The 22,514-nt window shown below is 40.4% G+C and overlaps 1 protein-coding gene and 2 long non-coding RNA genes across 3 annotated transcripts in view; 2 read left to right on the top strand and 1 right to left on the bottom strand.

The window, feature by feature from the left end:
• Tnfrsf21 (TNF receptor superfamily member 21) overlaps window positions 1–9,478 on the top strand; it is a 69,074-nt gene extending 59,596 nt beyond the window's left edge. Inside the window, exons 5-6 of the mRNA XM_046456056.2 lie at window positions 6,024–6,252; window positions 8,060–9,478. Of these exons, the coding sequence (XP_046312012.1) occupies window positions 6,024–6,252; window positions 8,060–8,289 (459 nt within the window). The 3' untranslated portion in view covers window positions 8,290–9,478. The remainder of the gene's footprint in view (window positions 1–6,023; window positions 6,253–8,059) is intronic.
• Window positions 9,479–13,870: 4,392 nt separating this feature from the next.
• On the bottom strand, window positions 13,871–22,245 carry LOC124100519 (uncharacterized). The gene is made up of 4 exons (XR_006854334.2): window positions 20,979–22,245; window positions 17,055–19,608; window positions 16,220–16,378; window positions 13,871–14,122 (listed from the first exon to the last, which is right to left on the bottom strand). It is a non-coding gene; the product is annotated as an uncharacterized LOC124100519 (long non-coding RNA).
• Window positions 19,194–22,514, top strand: part of LOC124100520 (uncharacterized) — an 84,623-nt gene continuing 81,302 nt past the window's right edge. The window contains exon 1 of the long non-coding RNA XR_006854336.2: window positions 19,194–19,300. This is a non-coding gene — a long non-coding RNA (uncharacterized LOC124100520). The remainder of the gene's footprint in view (window positions 19,301–22,514) is intronic.

The raw sequence follows: 22,514 nt of genomic DNA, 5'->3' as shown, positions 1-22,514 counted from the left end.
AACTTGGTGAGGACCTGAGCAACTCAGCAAGACCCTGTCTCAAAATAAAACATAAAAAAGGTCTGGGGATGTGGCTCAGTGGTTAAGCTTCCCTGGGTTCAATCCCTGGGGTACGAAAACAAACAAAAACAAACAAACAAACAAAACATACATGGCAAGAAGGATAACTGGTTGGTGTTTGTTTGTTTGTTGGGGGGGGGGGGGTTGTTTCTGTTTTTTCCAGAGCCAATCTTAAAGTACTACATTAACCTGTAGATGGTCTGAAATCTTATTTGATCTTGATGGCATACATGGCTGGGACAGAAAGAGAAGCAAGCTTGAGATAATATCATAATCCTTAAATAGTCATGAATTTATATTTGTGACTATAATTCCTTTGAGATTAACCTTTAGTGGAAATTAAATTTGTTTGTTTTTTTAACCGGTCACTGGCCTGCTGGGATCTGAAATATTTTCTAACAGAAAACAAAGTTATTGGCTACAGTTGAAGTGTCTGATGTTTACAGAATCTCTCATATTTATCTGAGGACAGTTATACAGCTGGAGTGTAAATCCAACTTAGGGTTTCGGGTTCTTTCAGACCCTGCTTCTGGACCCTTCACTCTGGCCAAAGGGCCAGGGCAACTCCTTGTGGCCATGTGATTACCAAGTGTGTCAGCTTCTAGATGCTGAGTCCAGATGTGAAAGTGACATGGCCCAGCAAGGGGGCAACTTCAAATCTTGACAGAGCTGGTCCTGAATCCTGGTTCCGTAACCTTGGGCAAATTGAGCCTCAATTTCTTCATCTATAAATGGAGCTAACATCTTAGCCGCAAGCAGATTATAGATATGTTATGCTAAGTCATGTAGAACAGTATTGGTAATGGCTTATTTCTTAAACTCCTTTGTTGTTCACTGGATCTGAGTAACAAGTTGGTCAACTTATATGGAATAACAATTAATTTCATTTGGATTTAGCAAATGTGCTTCTAAAAACCATGATTAACGGGATGTATTTACACAAACATAATAGAACTTTTCTTTCTAAGTGTTAGATGAGGTCTAGAGGGAAAGGAAAGTTCAATTGAAAAGGGTGGCTTTTGACTACGAGGAGCTTTCTTCTGGAGATGGTAAATTTGTCTACATGGAGGTGGGGGATTAATATCCAAAGAAGGAGTGCCAGGAGTCAAGGGGTTAAGTTTAAACATTTTAGCAGACTTACAAGGAGGATACAGGCTGGGTAATTAATACTTCATTTCAGGGGTCACTGATGCATCAAAGTTGTTAATTAGTTTTATGAAAACAGATTGTGCAACCACAGGGACACTGTAATTGGATAGTAATTGAGAATAACTCAATGGTAAGCTTTAGTTGAGTGAACCAGTTGTGGGGGTAACTTGGGAAGGAGAAAGGAATCTGGGTGGGGTTTAGGAGAATCAAATAGTGGTACTGACACAAGCAATGGAGAAGCCATAATGGAAGGAATGGAAGGAACTAGATGACCTAGTTTAACCTTCTCAGTTTAAAAATGAGGAAGCAGGTCTCATGAGGGAAGTGGTTTTTCTGACACCATGCAGCTAGTTGGTATTATATCTCCTTTCTTCCTTGCAATGATTTTCCAGGATTTTCATGACTTTGACTGTTAAGGAGCTGTGGGGAATGGGAAATGTATTCTGAAAAGATGCCTCATGAGGTTTGGAGTTTTGGCCTATTCCTGACTGCAGAGTCTATTCCGCAGAGCATGGTGGAGAAGAAAAGCAGACACATCAAAATCTTGTTTCATTCCTATATCCCATGAATGAGGCTTGGAAAGGTTCTGCCGTCCCCAGAAGCTAAGGGAAACTGCAGCCTTTCCCAGTGTGTCCTCTTAGGGAAGGTCAATCAACAGGGAAGTGAGTTTTCTGTTTGATACTAGAAGTGTTGAGGATTATTTTTGAGCATCAGTTTCTGATTTTGAGTTGGCTGAGCACCCAGAGTGGGTGCTTCAGTTTTAGAACTCTGCTTGGTTTGGGAAGGTTGGGAAGGACACAGCTGAAAATGGGGGAAAGGAGAAGATGACAGCTTTGGCTCTTCCCAGTAGAACCCAAATACAAGTTAAACCACTGTTCTCGTGAATACTGCTGTATTCAGAACCATCAGATCCCCAAATTCCAAGTAATACTCTGTTTACCTAATCCACTGGGATGATTCCTTGTGCTTACTGTCTTGGAACTCAGAAAGGAAAGGAAGCCAGCAAACCAGCTGTACATGTGAATTATTTGTTGAGTGAAGTCAACCATACATCTCCCTTCCCTTATCAGTTCGGATTAATGAATACCTTGAAGAACTAAGTGAGCCTGCATGGAAACTAATGAGGACAACATTTGGGATTCATTTGATCAAAAGAGATGGACTACTACTGCCTAAGTGCATGCAGTGGAATTCTTTCAATTTGGGCTCCAAGGAGTGCTCTTCCTGCCTAATCCTTGCTCCATTCCCTTTTGGTCTGTCTTTTTGCCTCTACCTCATTTCTCAAGTTAGTATGATTATCCCATGGCTTTAAAGCAAAAAGAACTGAGGTTTTCAAGTTTTGCCAAAGGGGCATGCCTGTAATCCCAGCACCTTGGGAGACCAAGACAACTTGACAAGTCCTTGTCTCTAAATAAAATATAAAACAGGTCTGGGGATGTGGCTCAGTGGTTAAGCGTCCCTGGGTTCAATCCCTGGAACAAAACAACAAAAAATCTGGTGGATGCATTTCCTTTACAGACCAAGTTTTCCCAGAAGCTGTTCTTTTAAGTCTTAATATCTGCCTAAGCAGTAAGTTGGGGGTTGTATGAACATTTTTGTATCCATGAACACTTAACAAAAACAGAAGAGCTCAGTCTTGGAGATGATCTTCCAGCTATCTTGTTTCATGGCCGCCAATATAAATAAGAGTTGTTGCAGCCACAACATTCCCAAGTTAGCAGAAGGAAAATATACTTATCAGTGGTGACTGCTTGTAAAAATAACATGTATTGTTTTTCTAATTGTAAGATTAATATGTCCCCTTAGAATTTAGAAAGCTCAAAGAAGCTTAAGGAATAAATTAAGTTACTGTACTTTGTGACTCTTTTGTAAGTTTGTATTCAAAACATTTTAAAGGAAATAAGAACCTTTTCTATGGAAATCTGGCTTTCTTGCTTAGATATGTGTCTTCTGTTTAGTATCCCCAAATCTTATCATAATGGTTTTCATTTTCTATAAACTCTGAATACTAAATCATGAACTTTTGTAATTAATAAAACAATTTATTTCACAAACCCTGGTGACTGTTTCTGATAGAGAGATCACAGTTAACACAGTACAACTACAGTTGCAGTGTTATAAACCAACTTTTATAGATAATGGTAAGTAGAGGAAAGAAATAAGTTTCTATGTGCAATTTTTTTTCTTATGGGAAAAATACAAATAAATTGCAGACAGATTTGGAACACAAGCAGCTACTGTTGCATAAAGTGAGAGACAGATATACGTAGTAGCTGAGTGGATTTCTAGAAGGATAATTATGCTGTCTCTGGCTTTAGCCATGCTTACTGGCTCCATTGTGGCAATGCTAATACCACTCCAAGGACATTTTCATATATACCTGACTCTGTTCATTACAGGAGAGCATCAGTTTAGTGTTCTGCCTTTCCAAATTATGTTGGAAATTATGTGCTTAATTTCTACACATAGAACCTTTTGGAAAAACTGATGGGAAGATTAAAGATGTAAAATTTTGAAATGAGTTCAGGAAATAAGTGGGTGGACTTAGTCTGTTCGCATGTGATTTGTGGGTGGGAATTTCTTTTTAAACAAGAACAGTGCACCATATTGATGGACTGTGTCTTCCAATGTAATGTCCTTGAGAACCAGAAAGTGGACAAGTACTCTTTGTCTAATTGAAGGCATGAAAAAAAAAAAAAAGTATCTTGGCATGAACGGCCATGTGCATTTTCAGGAGAAGCAGCACATGCCAGGGCCTATTGAATTAAAAAATTTAAAGCATAGACATAAAACTTGTCTGGGGATCAAAGGATACCTCTAGGAACAGGTGTTACCCATGCCCAAAACTTGCAGTGGAATGAGAGGCAGGGCGTAGGTGGTGGTTCAGAGGAATAGTGTTGCCAGTATATCAGATGTGTAGAGTAATCAGTGGTCTTACGCAATCTGCAGTCTGTTGCAAGAATTTCGCAAAATTTCGTAAAAGAGGCAGTCATGTTTGCTTTCTGCCTTATATAACTCTTCAGTATAATGCTTTGAAATGAGAGTCAATGTTTCGGTTGAAGAATTTGAGAACATTTCACTTTAAGTATATGAGGGAAATGATAGAGTTCTAAAGAAGGGTGACTAATAGCTCCAGGGAGTGTGTACACCACTCCCTGAACTCTGTCCCTGATCTGGCCACCTGGTTCCCAGACCTTCATCTGGGCCAGAAGAGCCAATAAAAGGATCAAGTCAACCAAGTAAGCAGGCCATAAGTGCCTGCCAGAGTTCTCAAGTCTTTTCTCAAATGAAAGGGTCAAGTGGAGAAGTCAAACAGGCCTTGCTGAGCCCTGGCTTTCCTCCTTTAAACGGTGTGCCTTCTCTGTACTTTCGTCGTTTCTCCTATAAAAACAGAGTCATGTCACCTATGTTTTAGTTCTGTGTCTCTGTGACCAAAATACATGACAAGAACAAATTAAAGGAGCAATAGTTTATTTCAGGCTCACTATTTCACTCTGAGGTGAAGCAGTACATCTTGGGGAAAGGGCAGAGAATGGGAAAGCAGTCCATCTCCAAGTGCCCAGGAAGGGGGGCAGGTGTGGTCACAAGGAAGATGCACCCTTCCAGAGCGTGCCACCAGTGAACCTAGGTTCTACAGCCACGACTCACCTGGTACAGTTACTACCCAGCCAGTCCATTCAAACTAGGATGGACTGATTAGAATCCAGTCATTTTGCCTCCAAACATTCCTGTGTTGACACAGGTGCTTCTGGGGGACATCTCATATCCGAACCATAACAACCAATTGCTTTATTATGGTTCTATTGAATCTCCCTGGGATAAGCCACAATCACACATCACCTAGCCATCATTGGGACATCCTAACTAGTCTTCCTACTTTGATTCTTGCCTCCCTAAAATCCCCTCTTCACACTCCAGCTGTAGTGTTGTGATGCTCACCATCCCTGTCTGAACCCATCTTCTTTGCTTGTTTGCTTGCTGTTGTGTCTCTGATATCTACTCCAGAATGTAAGCTTGAGTCTCTGTTACATCTAGATCTGCCCCTTACCTGTTCGCCTTATTTAAGAAATCATTTCAGTTGGGCATGGTGGTGCATGCCTGTGATTCCAGTGGCTTGGGGGGCTGAGGCAGGAGGATCATGAGTTCAGCCTCAGCAATGGCAACTCAGTGAGACCCTGTCTCTAAATAAAATGCAAAATAGGACTGAGGATGTGTGGCTCAGTGGTTGAGTGTCCCTGAGTTCAAACCCTGGTATCTAAAAGAAAAAAAAAAAAAAATGGAAGTCTTTTCACTTTTACAGTGTTCTTTAGTCTGCTGAGGTTTCACAAAGTACCTCAGCCTTGGTAGCTTAAGCAACAGAAATTTATCTTACCATTATTCTAGAACCTAGAAATCTGAGATCAAGATATCAGCAAGGTGGTGTCTCCTGACACCTCTCTCCTATGCTTGAAGATGGCACCTTCTCACTATGTATCATGGGGTCTTCCCTCTCTGTATCTGTGTTCTAATCTCTTCTTTATTTTGTGGTTCTGGGCATTGAATCCAGGGGCACTCTAACTCTATCACTGAGCTACACACCCAGCACTTTTCATCGTGAGACAGGATCTTGTTCAATCACCTCCGATTCCTGGTCCTCCTGCCTCAGCCTCTCCGAATAGCCAGAATTACCTGCCTGTACCACTACTTTTGGCAAGAATTTAACAATATTAAATTGAACAAAAGAGTGACTGAGGAGTGATTTTTAGTTTCGCTATTTTTTTCTATTTTCATTTTTAATGTATATAATTAACAAAAATGTTTTCTCCCTCCTACAGCTGGAGACTGACAAACTGGCCCTCCCAACAAGCCCCAGCCCACTTAGCCCAAGCCCCATCCCCAGTCCTAACGTGAAACTTGAGAATTCCACTCTCCTGACTGTGGAGCCCTCCCCGCTGGACAAGAACAAGGGCTTCTTCGTGGATGAGTCTGAGCCCCTTCTCCGCTGTGACTCCACATCCAGCGGATCCTCGGCATTGAGCAGGACCGGCTCCTTTATTACCAAAGGTACGATACCCACCAGTGGGGCTCATGATGCACGCTCTGAGCCTCCCCAGAAAAGCCCCAGGGTTTCTCCGTTGCTGATCCCTTGGTCCAGTTGCCACTGAAACATTTGAATAACTTGTTCTGGAAAACCTGCCCTAAACTCAAAGATAATACCAGCCTCTGCTCCAGAAAACCATCTCATTGACCAATGAGTCTCCACACCTAGGCCTGTGTGGAAATGTGACTGTCACCCTTTGTCTTCGTGATGCTGTCAAATGTGTATTTTGGGAAAAGTCTGATAAAATGTAGTCTGATGGGCTGTGTGTATATGTGTACCAGGGATCGAACCCAAGGGCACTTAACCACTGAGACATATCCCAAGCCCTTTTTGTTTTCTATTTTGAGACAGGATCTCACTAAGTTGCTTAGGGCCTCACTACATTGCTGAGGCTGGCTTCCTCTTGCCTTAGCCCCCTAAACCTCTGGGATTACAGGTATGTGCCACTGTGCCTGGCACCTGGTGGGCTTTTTGAAAATTATTTATCAGACTTTCTAAATTCAGGGATTTCAAGTATATGGGGAGTCAGAAATACAATTTTAGCAACATAAGTTGATCCTCTGATTGCTCTAAGCTACATTGCAAATAATGTTTTTTTTAATAATAGACTGGTACTTTTGGTAAACAACTTGCCACTTTTGGTGTGTACTAGTTAGTGTAGGGAATTACGTGCACTATATTGACGGCAAAGTTTTGTTAGAAGTTCCCTAGTTTTTAAGCAGTTACATTAAAATGTTAGTGAAAGGGTTATAGTTTTTATTATACTTTATAAAATTACTTATGTTTTATGTACATATTTATATATTTATTTATTTATTTTTTTAGGTGTAGATGGATGCAACACAATGCCTTTATTTTTATGTGGTGCTGAGGATCGAACCCGGGTCTCGCCCGTGCTAGGCGAGTGCTCTACCACTGAGCCACAATCCCAGCCCCCCATATTTATATTAATATATATAATAATTGTACAAATTTTTTGTATTTTTGTTTATATTTTATGTTTACATATTTTAAAGAGAATGTTTTATAAGTTTAATAGAAGTTAGCGTTTCCTCACCCCAATGTAAAATATGACCTAAGAAGCAATATTTCTCATTTATGTGTTACTCTCTCAGCAGTTTGAAGTATTACAATATAATCAGTACGTCAAATAGGCAAACTGCACTAGTTTGAGAGTTTTGATCATTTGGAAAAGGGGTAAGCCAACATACATCTTTGTTTAGTAAGCACATTATTGATGGAAAAAGTAATGAAGATTTTTTTAAAGTACTTTAACATTTTTTTCCCCTGAGTTTCAGAACAATTTAGTAATCATTTGAGTCTAGACAGATGTCACATTAATGACACATCAATAATCCATTCAAACAGGTTCTTGTCTGATCTCTCTATTGGGCAGATCTTGTTTGTTATCTTATGTTCATGTTTTGGTTTTGGTACTGGGGATTGAACCTAGGGGCACTTAACCACTGAGACATATCCCCAGCCCTTTTTATTTTTTATTTTGAGATAAGGTCTCACTAAGTTGCTGAAGCTGGCTTTGAACTTGCGATCCTCCTGCCTCAGCCTCCCAAGTTGCTGGGGTTACAGGTGCACCATCATATCTGGCAAAAAAAATTGTGTTTAAAAAAACAAATGTGCCTGAAGGTCACACACTCACCTTGAGGAGGGGGGATTGGAGGGGTGACTGGTAGATGTCTCTCTCTAGGTAGCCCCCACTTGCTCTAACAGTCTCTTTCATCCTTCTCTTTTCCCTCCCTCTTTTCCCTGCAGAAAAGAAGGACACAGTGTTGCGGCAGGTACGCCTGGACCCCTGTGATTTGCAGCCTATCTTCGATGACATGCTGCACATTCTGAACCCTGAGGAGCTGCGGGTAATTGAAGAGATTCCCCAAGCTGAGGACAAACTAGACCGGCTATTTGAGATTATTGGAGTCAAGAGCCAAGAAGCCAGTCAGACCCTGCTGGACTCTGTTTATAGCCATCTTCCTGATCTGTTGTAGAACATAGGGAGATTGCATTCTGAAGATCGTGCTGGAGATTAGTGGCAGGGTGGTTTTGTTTTGTTCCTGACTTTGTTTTTTTGAGGGTGTGTGTGTGTGTTTAACAGAATATATGGCCAGTGTTTGAGTTCTTTCTTTTTCTTTACCCTCCTGGGAAGTTAGATTATAAGTCTTTTCAAGGTATAACTGTTGCAAAATATCCACCACTAAAGGTTTTTAAGTTCTGTATTATCTCCATTTTTGCCACCTTATGTATTTTCAGAATTGTTCTGTGCACTTTAAATTCACTTAACTTACCATAAATCTCAGTGTGACTTTTCCTGCACACTGGATTATGGGGCTCTTAACTTCTTAAAAGTGTAAATGGCATCTCATGAATTCTATAAGCAGTCTTTATGTCTTTCAACACCTACTTTTTTTTTCCACACCTACTTTAAAAAAAATATTACTACCATTTTTATTATTGTTTGTCCTTTACACATGTTCTTAAGAATTAAGGAAATTTAAGACCCTGTTGAGTTACTGTAATGCAATTAGTCTTTGGATTATCATTTTAATATGTCTTGTGTGTAGTTCATATTCATGGCTGAAACTTGACCACACTATTGCCAATTGTATGGTTTTTACCTGGACATTGTGCAGAATGCTTGATTACTTGTGCCCCTCTTAATGTTAATATGCTCTGGGCTAGAGAAATGAAATCCTCAAGCCATCCAGACTTGCCGTTTCAGTGGCTTGACACCTGGGCCACCAAAGAATTTGAACTTCATCTTTTAGGGATTGAGCTGTTCTGGCACACATTGCTGCATTTCGGAAAATCAAAATTGAGTGCCAGTGGCACCTTTTCCATAGAGAATTTGCCTAGCTTTGCTTTAAAAGATGTCTGTTTTTATACACACATAGCCAATAGATCCAGTCTGCCCTCAAGGCCTTGATCTTGCTGGATTTCCTTCATCATTCAAACACTTTAATTAAAAATGGCTGCAGCTGTAAGAACTCTTGTCTGATATATTTGCAACTATGCTCCCATTTATAAACCTACCGTCTAATGCTCAGTTGCCAGATTCTAATGCAAAGGTGGTGTGAACTCCCTTTGTGTGTTGGGGGTTTGTGGGTAGTGGTGAGGGACCGATATCAGAAAAATGCCTTCAAGTGTACTAATTTATTAATAAATATTAGGTGTTTGTTACTTGAGTAGTTTGAGTGTATTTCATCCTTAACTGCTGCGCCTTGTACATATGGTCAGGTTATAACCCTATGATTAGTCTCTTGAAAAAGTATGTGTCTTTTACCTTCCTCAGGGTATCTAATCTGTCAATCATGCAAATTAGCAAAGGTGTTTGAAAAGGTACTTGGAGGCTCATAGAGAAGGAAACTTACCAAGCATTTCCTATTCTTTTGAGCTAAACCTTAGGTTCCTATTGTTAAGATTGTCCCTATTTTAAGAACTAGGGTTACAGAGGTACAGCAGAGAGGTGCAAATAATGACTGGTCCTGGGAGTGTGTCCTTACTCATTGCCATTGAAGAAATTTGCCTCTCTTGGGAGGGTCTATCCAAGTTCACAGGCTTCCATAGGAAACCTCATTGTTCCTGAGTAACTCCAATTATAATGTAGTATTATTTATTACATGCCTAGGAGCTTGGGAGCCCTGGCTCTACAGAATTCCAGTGACCAAAATCTCAGTTCCTCTTCCAGTGAGTAAATGGAAAGAGACACCTGTGTGTACTCTTGTCAGCCACATTACAAGGTTTTTCTGGTTTCATCCACTTCTGCAGTTGGTTTCCAGAGAATTATCTTGACATTTGGTCATCCTGGTTCTCACATCATGTTTCTCTTCCTTTTGTTAATGAAAGACAGGAGCTCTGTTACACAAGGACCAAACTAGAATAGGACAGAGATGGACATGGAGGTGACAGATCTGCCACTTGGTTTATGTAGGAGTAGAAAATATAATGAATTAATAAATCAGCATTACAGTTGTTTGTAGATTATATGTAGCTTGGGAGTGCTTTTTATTAATAACCCACATTTATATTTTTAAACTTTACAAAGTGCTTTCTATAGAATTTTATGGAATCCTCACACTCACCCTTTAAAATAAGTATTATTATTGCACCTATCAAAATATTAAATGCTAAAATAGATACTATTTTACACCTATTAAAATTTCTTGTTAAAAGAAATAAAAATTTGCCTTATAAAGCTAAGGTACTTGCTTAAGGCCTCATAGCAAAGTTATAGAAATGAGACTTGAATCTGGGTTTTCTGATTGTCTCACTTCAAGACTATTCAGGAACGGCAACTAGAGACATAGGAGTTGTGGTTAACAAAAGCTTAATTTTGAGCTAACATTCGTGGTACATAGGCTTTCTAGAAAAGAATGTACACTCCATCTGCACTACTAAGGTACACAGTTTTTTTTTTATTGTTGTTTTGTTTTTAAATTTTTATTTATTTATTTTTATGTGGTGCTGAGAATTGAACCCAGGGCCTCATATGTGCTAGGCGAGAGCTCTACCGCTGAGCCACAACCCAGCCCAAAGGTACACAGTTTTGATCAGAGCTGAAGATTGCATCATTTGAACTTTGTGATTCCCTGGTTTGGGCTCCCTTATTTTGAGAAGTATGGTGAAACTAGATTTCCAGTGTGAGGGTGGGGAGGCGGGGGGGTGGGGGGGTGGGGGGAGGGGAGTGGCGGATAACCAGAAGAGTAAGGAAAGGAATTAGGAGCAGCTGTTGGAAACAAATATCCCCTAGGCAGGAGAAAGACTAGCTTCAGTAATTTGAAGGGCTAAGGAAGAGACAATTTATTTATTTATTTTTTTCAGAGAGTAACATAGTTTTCTCTAAGCTAAGTTAGACTAAATGCAATTAGATCAGGCTGCTTTTCAGAGAATCATCTCTCTCTGGGAAAAAGTTGGACAGGAGTCATTGGCTCTCAAACTTTCATTTAAATAAAGATTACCAGGGAATGAACAGTTTGTTAAAAAGGCAGATTCCCAAAGTCCAATTAAGGAGGTTTATGGTGAAATCCAGAAGGAATCTCCTACACACTTTATTTTGGCCACATGTAGAAAACAATGTTTAGATATTTTAGATTCTTATCACTGTGGATCTAGGACCTGACAATATCCACAACACCTGGAAACTGGAAATGCACAACTGGAGGACACTTTGATGTTCTCCTTTAACTTTAATGTGCAAATGAAACACAGAGATGGAGAGGTCTTGTTAAAATTCAGGTTCTGTTCCAATTGTTTTGGGGGGTGGGGCCCAGAGGCTGCCTCACTAATAAGTTAGTTCCTCAGTAAAGAGGTGCTACAGCTCTCTGCATCATGCTAGGCACCACCGATAATGCCTCCATTTCACACATAAAAAAGGTAGCATTAACGTGGGAGAAGACTACACCAATTCCACCTGAGGAGGGGAGAAAAAAAAAAAAAACATTTCGATGATCCAAAAGGATTTGCTGAACCAAGCACTCCTGGTCAAGATCTACAGATGGTGGTTCTCAGTCCTAGCTGCACATTGGAACCAGCAGGACAGCCCTGAGAAAGCCAGTGCCCAGCCATACTCCAGAGCCACCATGTTTGAATCTCAGGATGGGACAAGAGGCAGGAGCATTTTTAAAAGTTCCTCAAGAGATTTCAGTGTGTAGTCAGGTTGGAGAATCACTTATTTAAGAGCTTGGAAAGAGCGCTTCCTAAACCTCAACCAAGATCTGATGAGTAAATCTTCCAGGAAATTAACCTGGGACTCTGTTATTTAAATGTGATTTTGCTATAACCAGCCTGAGGAAGCCCATTCACCTCCAGCCAGGTGGGAGGTAAAAGAAGGAGAGGAAGGGACTGGGGTCCCAATATCCCCTTCAAGGGCATGCCCCCTGTGACCTAACTTCCTTCCACCAGGTTCCACATCCTAAGAGTGCCACAGGTTGGTCACCAAGTCTTTAACACCTGGGCCTCTGGGGGACACTTCTAATCTCTAGCGATGTGCAAAGAATTGATACACTATCAAACACCGAGGGAGTGATACCTTAAAACTTAATTGCTGGGGCTGGGGATGTGGCTCAAGTGGTAGTGCGCTCGCCTGGCATGCATGCGGCCCAGGTTCGATCCTCAGCACCACAAAAGATGTTGTGTCCGCCGAAAACTAAAAAATAAATATTAAAATTCTCTCTCTCTCTCTCTCTCTCTCTCTCTCTCTCTCTCTTTAAAAAAACAAAAACAAAAAAAATCTTAATTGCTGAGATGAACCCACCTGCAAATAATTCTTCATTGCTTTGATCAGGACAGGAATATTAAGGAAGTGATGTTATTCTGGCTTAGGTTACAATATACACTTAACAGACGGTTTGTCTGTTTTTAAAGAGCTGTAGTAAAAAATGAATCATGAAAATGCACTATCATAGTGATTTTTGTAGCACCTAGACCATCTGCAACATCAATCTTTTTGTATAATGTTGCAAATGCAGCATGTACCTAAGTTGGACTTTGACTTGAGAAAACAACTGTGATCTCTTGTCTAGCACACATATGGTCCTTTTTTTTTTTTTTTTGGAAGGGAATTTGGATGCCATCTAGAAAGCCCTGTGGTTTTCTGGGAGACAGCTATGTCCATATCTGCAAGTTAGTGGTGGAACCTGGTCACCTGAGTCCCACGAAGCACTCCTTTGTGATACCAAGTTTTCTTTTTGCCTTTACTTGAAAGTTAAAAATAAGATCTACTCATTTAAGTAAGGACTGAGTTTTTGAAATATTTTTACCTTATTTGATTTTAAACAGCTGTATATGTGAAACACATGTGCATGCTGGAGTCCTGGATTTCAAATATGTTTATAGAATATCTTGCAAGGATGTGTAAGAAACATGTATAAAAAAGATGCCTTGAGGGAGAATGGGCAAGTCCAGAGACAGGAGAAAGGAAATGTTTTTTGTCATGATATGCACTTTTGAGTCTTTGAGTTATCTACCATTTATATGTACTTTTGAATTTTTACAAATTGTAAGTGAAAAATTTTTAGAATATTTCCATGGCATCTGGAAAATGTGCACCCATGAAGGCCAAGGTAGGAATTATATAAATCAGACCTGAAATGCGACCATCAGCATTGTAGGGAAATCTATCAAGTGAATTAGCCTCTTGCCTGCTGTTATAGAAGTGGTGATTTCCCCTTCTCACCCCAGCTTCTTCTAAGGATTTGGGATCCTTTTGTTGGGGTTTCTCTCAGGCTTATGCAAAAGTAATAAAAAATTCAAATGGGAGAGAAATTAGAAAGATGGAACTTAGCTATTTTCTTTCCCAAATATATATATTATATATATATATATATATATATATATATATATATATATGCGCACAGGAATCTCTCATTGCATCTTTTTGAGGGAAAAAAAAGTCACAAATGTCACAAGAGTCTCCTTGATAGTCCTTTGTCTCTTCAAAGGAGACATTTCTGTTCCGTACCAGTGCTGCATGATTGCTCAACTTCTGCTTTATCCACACCAAAATGGCAAGTAGGAAATCTCATGGGGGATGGAAGAAGAGGTAAGTAAGAAAGTGCATTTCCAAGAGTCCTGTGACATTTGTTTCTCATTATTTATTATCCCACTCATCCATCCATCAAACATTGTAATAAATAACAAATTGTAACTACCAATGAGAAGTAACTACCATAAATCAGCTACATGATCAAACAGCCCGGTGCTAAAAAATGAACATTTCCAGATATATTTCCACAGGTGCACTGCAGGTACAGTTGTCTGTTCATTGCTTTGTCCTTGATGTCTAGAAGCATGCCTGGAACATGGCAAATGACCAGTCACTACCTGCTGAATAAATGAATAAATGAAAGCTCCTGACATCCACAAGTTCACAACTTAGTAAGAGAAACTAGGAGCAATATGAACATAACAAGAAACTATGAGAAATATGGATATCACAATCAAATGTAGCCAATTTTAAGGACAGTCATATGAATGGCATATTAGAAGATCCAGAAACTAAATATGAGTCAAGGATAAAGATGGCAAGATTTTCTAGTGTAAGCCTTCCTCCTTATTGATTTCAAAGAAAACTCTGACAGTTGAAGTGCAGTTCTATCCATTTAGAAGCTTTGGGGAATGATGAAAAGGAGAAGAAAAATCAAGAGGAAACTGAAGTTACATTGTAGACATTCTCATATAAGCAAGGATTTCATACCTTTTATGCCTTGATTTCCCACCATTTCCCAGGCTTTTTGTTAAAAAGCATGAGACAGAAGGTCCAGTCATGTGACTGCTTTGTACGCATCACACATTCAGAGAACACTCCACCTTTACAGTATTCAGTGCACTTGAGATTATTCACTGTTCATTCTTATCTGAATCTTGTGGTATAGGAACTCTTACTATTTCTATTCTATCAATGAGAATAGAATAATTGTTTCATGGAATAATTATTTTCTTTTGAGTAGAATCTAGGAGACAGATAATATTATAGCATCCTGGGGAGAACACTGAATTTGGAGTCAGAAGTTCTGGGTCCATGGTGACTAGAAAGTTAAGGCTGGGGAGGTCTGAGTGTGTTCCAGCCAAATATCAGAGTAAGGTGATATCCCAGAGGCCAAGAAGGCTCTCAGAGTTTCAAGGAAGCAAGAGTCCTGAGACAGACACTGTTACCATAGTCAGGTCAAGCTCTGGGTCAGAAACCATACAAGAAAGACATACAAGACATACAAGAAAGAAAACTGATAGCAGAGAAGAGCAATTAGAATGTGATAGTGTGGTGCTGGTAACTGAGGCAAGGCTCAGCAGGCTACACATTTCTTCTTCATGTTCTCTCTGGGCACAAACTAAGTCCAGGGATGTATGTGAGTTTCAGGCCTGGAAGAGTTGGATGGACCGGTGAATTATAGGATTGTGAGCCCAGCAGTGGAGTCAACAGAATCTGAAGGTCCAAATGGGAACCTAACTGGAGGATATGTTCTGGCAATTTCCAGGGGTTATGAGCCTCAGTGATCTAGGGCTTGTAGTTTGTAAGAATAATTTCCAAGTTCCCACAGTTTAAAATCTCAAGGTGGCTCCAAGCAGGAGTAGGGTAGGAGATCGACCAAGGCCCAGAGAGCAGGGTATGGCATAGAGAATGCTAGTAGTATGTATTGGAGAGCTGTTTCCTGACACACTGGGGATGGAATAATAAGCCCACTAAAAACAATCTGGAGGAAATTGAGACAGGGATTCACTCTAGGCTCTAACTACCCCTCTAAAGAGCTCTTCCTCTTTAAGACTAGATCTTTCCCCAGAGTTGAGCTTCAAAGGTGAGGGCGAAAGTCTGTCCAACAGCAGTCAAACACAATACTATCAGAATCCAGCCACCCATGGACCACAAATAAAGAAAACAAGTGAGTGAACCCTTGACTCAAATGGGAGAACAGATGGGTGGAAATGAAGTCACATCTGGTCTCCAGAGAATCAGCATTATCCTGTCCTGGGACAATGTTCTTGATGGACCCTGAATCTGAATCATGTCAATCTAAATAAGAATGAAAATCTAAATCTTGTAAAGTGTGAAACTAGATCCAACATGGTCAAATGCCTTCCACTACCATCCATTAAGTCATCAATTAAAGTTTGATTAGTTTTTAGTTTAGAAAAAAATATTTTTATACATTTAGTGCTCCAGATGTCGGCGACCCAAGGACGGAGATTATTATGTAATGGAAGGTCCATTAGAGGTCATTTAATCACACTTCTCACTCCTGAGCTCTCTAGTACATTCTTTACTGCAAATCAAATTCATGACCTCTGGAACTAAAAACATGACCCCTCCAGCCCTCAAGCTCTGAAAGCAGTGGAGCACAACATTTCAAGAGCGAAGTGTAGAATTTTCAACTGCAAACTAAGTGGAGGCAGTGATCATAGCCAGGTTAGATCAGTGGCAACAGTTACCTGCACAACCCCAATTCCGCAGCCAATCGGCAGATCTGCATTTCCTTTTGAGTTCTACAGATTTTGTTCATAAATCGGCTATATGATCAAACAGCCCTGGTGCTAAAAAATGAACATTTTCAGATATATTTCCACAGGTGCACTGCAGGTACAGGTAACCTAATAAAAACAACCACCATAACAAAGAATTATTATTTGCATCACCACTCCCCATCTCATAATTGTTTTGCATTTCTTTGTCATACCAAGTGAAGCAAATATGTAAAAATCGTAAAGTCTGGTCTAGTTTCTGTTTTGAAAACATTTTTTTTCCTGGGAAAACAAATGTTTGCAAACTAAAGAAATATGTATGCCATAGATAATATTTCTAGCAGTAATATAGGTTCTAGATCAGGAAAAAATCTTTCAGGGGAGGGGCATCAGTCTTTAGTTAATTTTCAAAGAGATATGATGATATTGGGAGAACATATTTCCATAGGAGATGATGTCAAAGTTGAAAAGAGCTTTGGTGAATCCAGGCCTTTGGGGAGTTCATCATAGCTTTTCTTTTATGCATCAGGACTCCCTTTCTCTCCCACCTGTCTTTCTCTATCTGCTCCCTTGCTCTGATTGGTATTGTCCTACAAGGTCTGGATGCAGTGTATTTTCAAATCTCATTGTTGACCTCAATGACCTATTTAAATATATTGATCCAACCATGTGGTACATTTTGCAGTTTCTCACATAGGCCCAAATTTCTTCCACAGATCTTTGCTGGGGCTATTTCCTCTGCCTCAAATTCCCTTCCTCCAACAACCACTCCCCCACCCGCTGCAATCAGCTAATTCATGCTTACGCTGTAAGACTCAGCTGCACCATCACCTTGTGGGAGATGCCTTCCTGCCACGTGTGCTACACGTTCCAATTTTGTCTACTGTATACCAGGAGCTGTATCTAGTGAATGTTTATGGGAGTAACAAAAGGAAGTTAGGACATTATTATGAAGCCTGGAGACTGGTTAGAAAGGAAGGCAGACATTAAGAAGGAAGGGAGGGAGGAGGGCAAGCCAGATGTCCTATGGAACAGCAGAACACATGACGTTAAATTCAGTAAGAGGAAAATGTGGATCTTGCTTGCCAGGTGTTTCCAATGTAATTGGAGCTGGTGAGACAACCCCCAGTGAGAACATTAAAGCTATAAATTTACAGAACTATGATCAAGAATCTATGGAGTAAATATACAGTAGCAAAGCAATTAAAATGGGAGAGTGTTATTTTCTCTCCTTCCTGGGGACTGGGTGTCTTGTTCTTTCCTAGGCTCCATCTGTTGTTTAAGGAAAAGTAAAATTTATGTACAATGTATATTTCCCTCTCCGTTTCCTTTTTCTTTGAAATATTCTCAACATGAAATGACACAGTGTCTTGGATTTGCTTCAGAATAATTTGGGGTTGGGGGCTGGTAAGTGGGATATAGATGAAACAAGCCTGAGAGTTGATTATTGTTGGATCTGGGTGACAGGTACAACGGAGCTTATTAAATTCTTCTACTTTTGTGTGTGTGTCTGAAATTGTTCATAATAAAAAGTCCAACATCAATCTTCATCATGAGCCATGAGTTCTTCTCCAGTGGAGGCCATTAAATATTAACTGAACGTTTACACATGCCTTAGACAAGAGGTAATACACAGGCACAGTATGTCAGATATTTGACAAGGCACAAGATATTAATTGTGATAAATGCAACTCTCCCTGTGCTCCCTGCTTCCCATTCAGCCTGAATACTGCTTGTCCTAAACCCTGAATCAGTTTAGGAATGATTTATTTTCATAAATAAAGCTGCCAAGGGTTACCAATGGCTCTACCACTGAAAAAGGGAGAAGCTTTCTCCTCTCATTGGATAACACCCAGGGCCACTTGTATATTAAATACCCACCAAATGTGAGAGCACTTACTAAGGCCATGTTATATACCCTTTATTATTTTCCAATATGTAAAATGAATCAGAGTACCTACCTTGTAGGATCTGGGGAGGAGTAAATGAGTCAGCACACAAAATGACCAAGAATTTAGTCCAGCATGTGGTGAGCACCCAGTAAGCTTTACCATCTGTGTTAGCACTAGCCTTAGCAGTAGTGTTAGTATTGGTGTTGGTACAGCTCTTGGATTGTTAGAATGACATTTCTAGATGGAAGCGATCCAGATGGACTGATAAAGAAGAAGGATTCCTGGAAGAAGTGAGCCACACCTTGATGGAGAGGCAGATTAGTTTTTTGACAGAGGAAGAAGCATGGTTTTCTGAATAGAAGAAGAGGAGAAAAGACAACAGAGTTAGGAATGATCATGGACATTGCAGGGGAGAGTGAGGTGATAGTAGTGTCTAAAGCAGGACGTGTGGGATGGAGGATGGGGAGTGAGGCGGGGTGGGGGTGGAATGTGCATGTAAAGAACAGGGAAGCGAAGTTTAGACTTGAAGAAGGAGGCAATGCGGAGCCAGGGGAGTGATCTGGTCCAGGGAGGGGTGAGATGAAAGCATATTCAGGAGGATTAGGCTGGCAGGAAGCATAAGATATCTTGGTCTTGGGCAGGTTCAGACCAAAGGTTGACACGAAGTCCCAAAGGGACTGTGGTTTTCTGAGGTTTGGCCCAGCTTTGGGCTCCCAGCTGCAGTTTTGACCCTCCTTGGGAAAGGTAGTTTTCAAATAGGGGACCCCACGGTGTCTCTGGGTCTCATCCCTCCACTAGCTCTACTCAGCAATGTTACCCCAAGCAGGCTGGGATTTTCAGAGGCAGCTCCCAGAACCTGTCTCTTCTGGCTTTTCTCCCCTGCAGAGAGAAGAAAATGCATTGCTCAATTTGGCCAGGGGCCTTTGTAGTCATAGGACCATGGCTGACCTTGGCTTCTCTTTGACTTACCTCATATGTCCCTCTCCTCCTGTGTAACCCTTTTCCCCACCTGTTCATACCTTGAACTCATTTAAACCTTCTCTACCACCGCCCTCTGGCTCCTTTGTGTGAAACCTCTAAGGAGGAATTCTGTTTCCAGGCCCAGGAGCAAGATTTGGAAAGATGGTGTGTGCTGCCAGGAAGGAAAGTTAATGAGAGGGTGAGTATCCTTACTCTGACTTTCTTTCATTGCTAGTATTTTATAGATAACAAGGAAAGCTCCAGGCATTTGTACCCCACCCCCAGGTAGGCTGCGAGCAGGGCCAGGGCTGCAGTTCTTGCTCAGCCACCTCATGGCCCAAATCTTGCACCCTCTCCAGGAACAACTCCTCCATTTGGGCAATGGTGACTTGGGCTCTTGCTCTGTATATCCTTTCAAGCTCCAGTCTTCCAGGTTTCCCTGAGAATCTTGCCAGTCTGAGTGCATTGACTTGGCTGCGATCCTGGGTCTAACCAGGGCTGTGGCTGCTGAGAGGGAAAATTAAATAAATAACTATGGAGAAACCACTCTTGCAAACAAGTCACAATCACATGTATGCACACGCACACACACAAACTCTGACTCTGTCCCACTCTCTACAGAGTAACTTACTCCCCCAAACCTTCCTGCAGTACTGGGAATTTAAACCAGGGGCACTCTACCCTGAGCTATATTCCCAGCTCTTTTAAAAATGTTTATTTTGAGACAGGATCTCACTAAGTTGCCAAAACTGGCCTTGAGCTTGCAATCCTCCTGCCTTAGCCGCCCAGCACAAGCCACCACACCAGGCTTGATTTACACTTGTCTCAAGAAGCTTCAGTGAACATACCACTTATAGCCCCAGGCAACCCCCTCTTTAGAGTTGAAGTTTTTCTTTCTTTATTACTAGTCTACTCACTACAGGTGCTTAAACTTATGCTTTGAGGACTTTAAGGAGAGAGAGAGAGAGAGAGAGAGAGAGAGAGAGAGAGAGAGAGAGAGAGAGAAATGGAGGGGCCAGGGACAAATTATACTCTCCAAGGACTTGTTCCCAATGACCAACTTCTTCCAGCCATGCCAGACTACAATTACTGCCCGGTAACCCATTTGAAAAATGGATTATCCATTGATGAAGTTACGGCTCTCATCATCTAATCATTTCCCCTCTGAGTGTTCCATTGCCTAGCATATGAGCGTTTTGGGAGATGCCTCATGTTCCAATCAGAACACAGCATAAAGAGCTGCACTGGAAACACTATGCACTCCCTTTTTTGTTTGGTGGACTTTTCTACCAACTAAGTCAATGCCATTTAGTTACCTTTGTGGTAACAGAATGCTCGCCAAATGAGGGAGTAGCTTAGAAATCAATTTCCTTCGCTGGGTGCAGTGGTGCATGCCTGTAATCCCAATGGCTCAGGAGGCTGAGGTAGGAGGATTGCAAGTTCAAAGCCAGCCTCAGCAACTTAGCAAGACCTTGTTTCAAAATTAAAAATAAAAACAGGCTGGGGATATGGCTCAGTGGTTAAGCACCCCTGGGTTTAATCTGCTTCTCCCAAAAAATGAAATCTATTTCCTTGAGGCACTGGCTCTTTCTTGCCCTTGAGTTCTGTGGTTCTTCCTAATCTTTGAATTAATTAACTGTGCTCTCAACAATATCCATAACCCTGGGTCAGCTGCTTTACAAATGCAGGCACCATTCTGAGTTGAAGTAGTTCCATGTTGAACTGTCACTACTATTAAGAGTCGACAAGAGTTCTCCCAAGTTTGGCCCAGCATGTCCATGGTCAGTAATGAAAGAAAGTGACATGTACCATTTTCTCAAGAAGCTGAGCTTTCATTCCTGTTAAACAAGTAATCAATTAATCAAGCATGTACTCACTGAATGCCTTTTATGCCGTGAAGTACTAGGTTGCTTCCCCTCCCAGGAATTCTGACGTCAGCTTATTGCCCTTACTCTAGAATCTCTTGGTTTCTCTGAACTATTTTCACGTGCTTCTTCCTCTGAAAACTGAAAAAAATAACTGACCTCTAAGCACTCATGGACCAAGCAGAGAACTTGAATAATTAAGAGTCAGTAAAAGTAACTCATTCAGTTATTAAGTTGTCCATTAACTTTGGACCATATGGATTTTTTTTAAAAAAAATTTATTTTAAAGCTATAGTTCACAGTTAGAGGAAGGAATAGCAAAAAGTATCAGTTGCCTGAATACCCACTATCCTGTTTCATCAGAAATTGACATTTAGACAGTTGATTCAGGATTTTCTCTTTTTTTTTCTTTCTTTTTCTTGTAGTGCTAGACATTGAACCCAGGACCTTGTACACCCTAGGCAAGTGCTATACCTCTAAGCTGTATCGTCAAACCCATTTTTTTTTTTTTAAAGAAGTGGAGCTTTGTACTTTAGTTCCAGTTCTATTATGAGATGTAGGGTTGAGTTGGTTATCTCTGTGCTCTGTATTTAAAATGTGGTAAAGGGTGAGGCTAGGCTAGGAAGGAAGTGATAAAAGTTTCAGAATCTATTGCAGCAGAATTGTGAAATATGCCTAAGAGAAATTCTAACATAGTTTAGACTGGAGCTTATCAAGTGTACTAATTTTTTAAAAAAGTTTAAGGGACTCTTATTTTCTCTAGCTATAAAAAGTTTTTGGAAAACTCTCAATCTACAACAAAATAAAATTATCTTTCATTTGTAATGTTGTCTCTACTCTCTTTAAATAAGCCATATCCAAATTATCATCACTTAGAATTTAAGAAGATGACTTTCATTTGATTTCATTCCTTATAAATCTCAAAAGTTCAATGTCATTTTTCTAGTTTTGCCTGGTTTAATGAATCTCTAGAATTTTTTCTCTAAAGGGAAAGATGTGTGAGTAGTTAACTCAGCTTCATTAATGAGTTGCTACTTGAGGACTCTGAGCTTCAAAGAGTTTCACTTGATTCAGAAACTTGGTTTATATTCTTTCATGTATATTGAATGAAACAATCTAATAATCATTTATAGAATTTAGAAAATGTAAAGCATGTGAAAATACTTGAACAAGTTAAAGATGACTCTAAAAAGCTGGGTGTGGTGGTGCATGCCTATAATCTCAGAGACTTAAGAGACTGAGGCAGGAGGATCACAAGTTCAAAGCCAGCCTGGGCAACTTAGTGAGACCCTGTCTAATAGCATATATGAAGCCCTGGATCTGATCCCTGCCTGCCCCCGCAAAAGACTAAAAATTTCCAAATTTTCCATGCCTGTTATAGATACTGTTAAAATGTTGGGGATATAGCTCAGTGGTACAGAACTTGCCAAACATGGGTGAGACCCTGAGTTTGGTTCCTGGTATAGTTAAAAAAAAAGTTACTATAAAAATCATTGTCTTCATATATACAATGCAATATTATTCAGCATTAAAAGAAAATAAAATTAT

The sequence above is a fragment of the Marmota monax genome, unplaced genomic scaffold, assembly GCF_021218885.2.
Source record: "Marmota monax isolate L192 unplaced genomic scaffold, Marmota_monax_Labrador192_F-V1.1 WCK01_AAM20220418_F8-fsc00281, whole genome shotgun sequence".
NCBI classification, from domain to species: domain Eukaryota; kingdom Metazoa; phylum Chordata; class Mammalia; order Rodentia; family Sciuridae; genus Marmota; species Marmota monax.
Note: the sequence above shows the minus strand (reverse complement) of the source record. Positions and strands in the feature narration are given on the sequence as shown.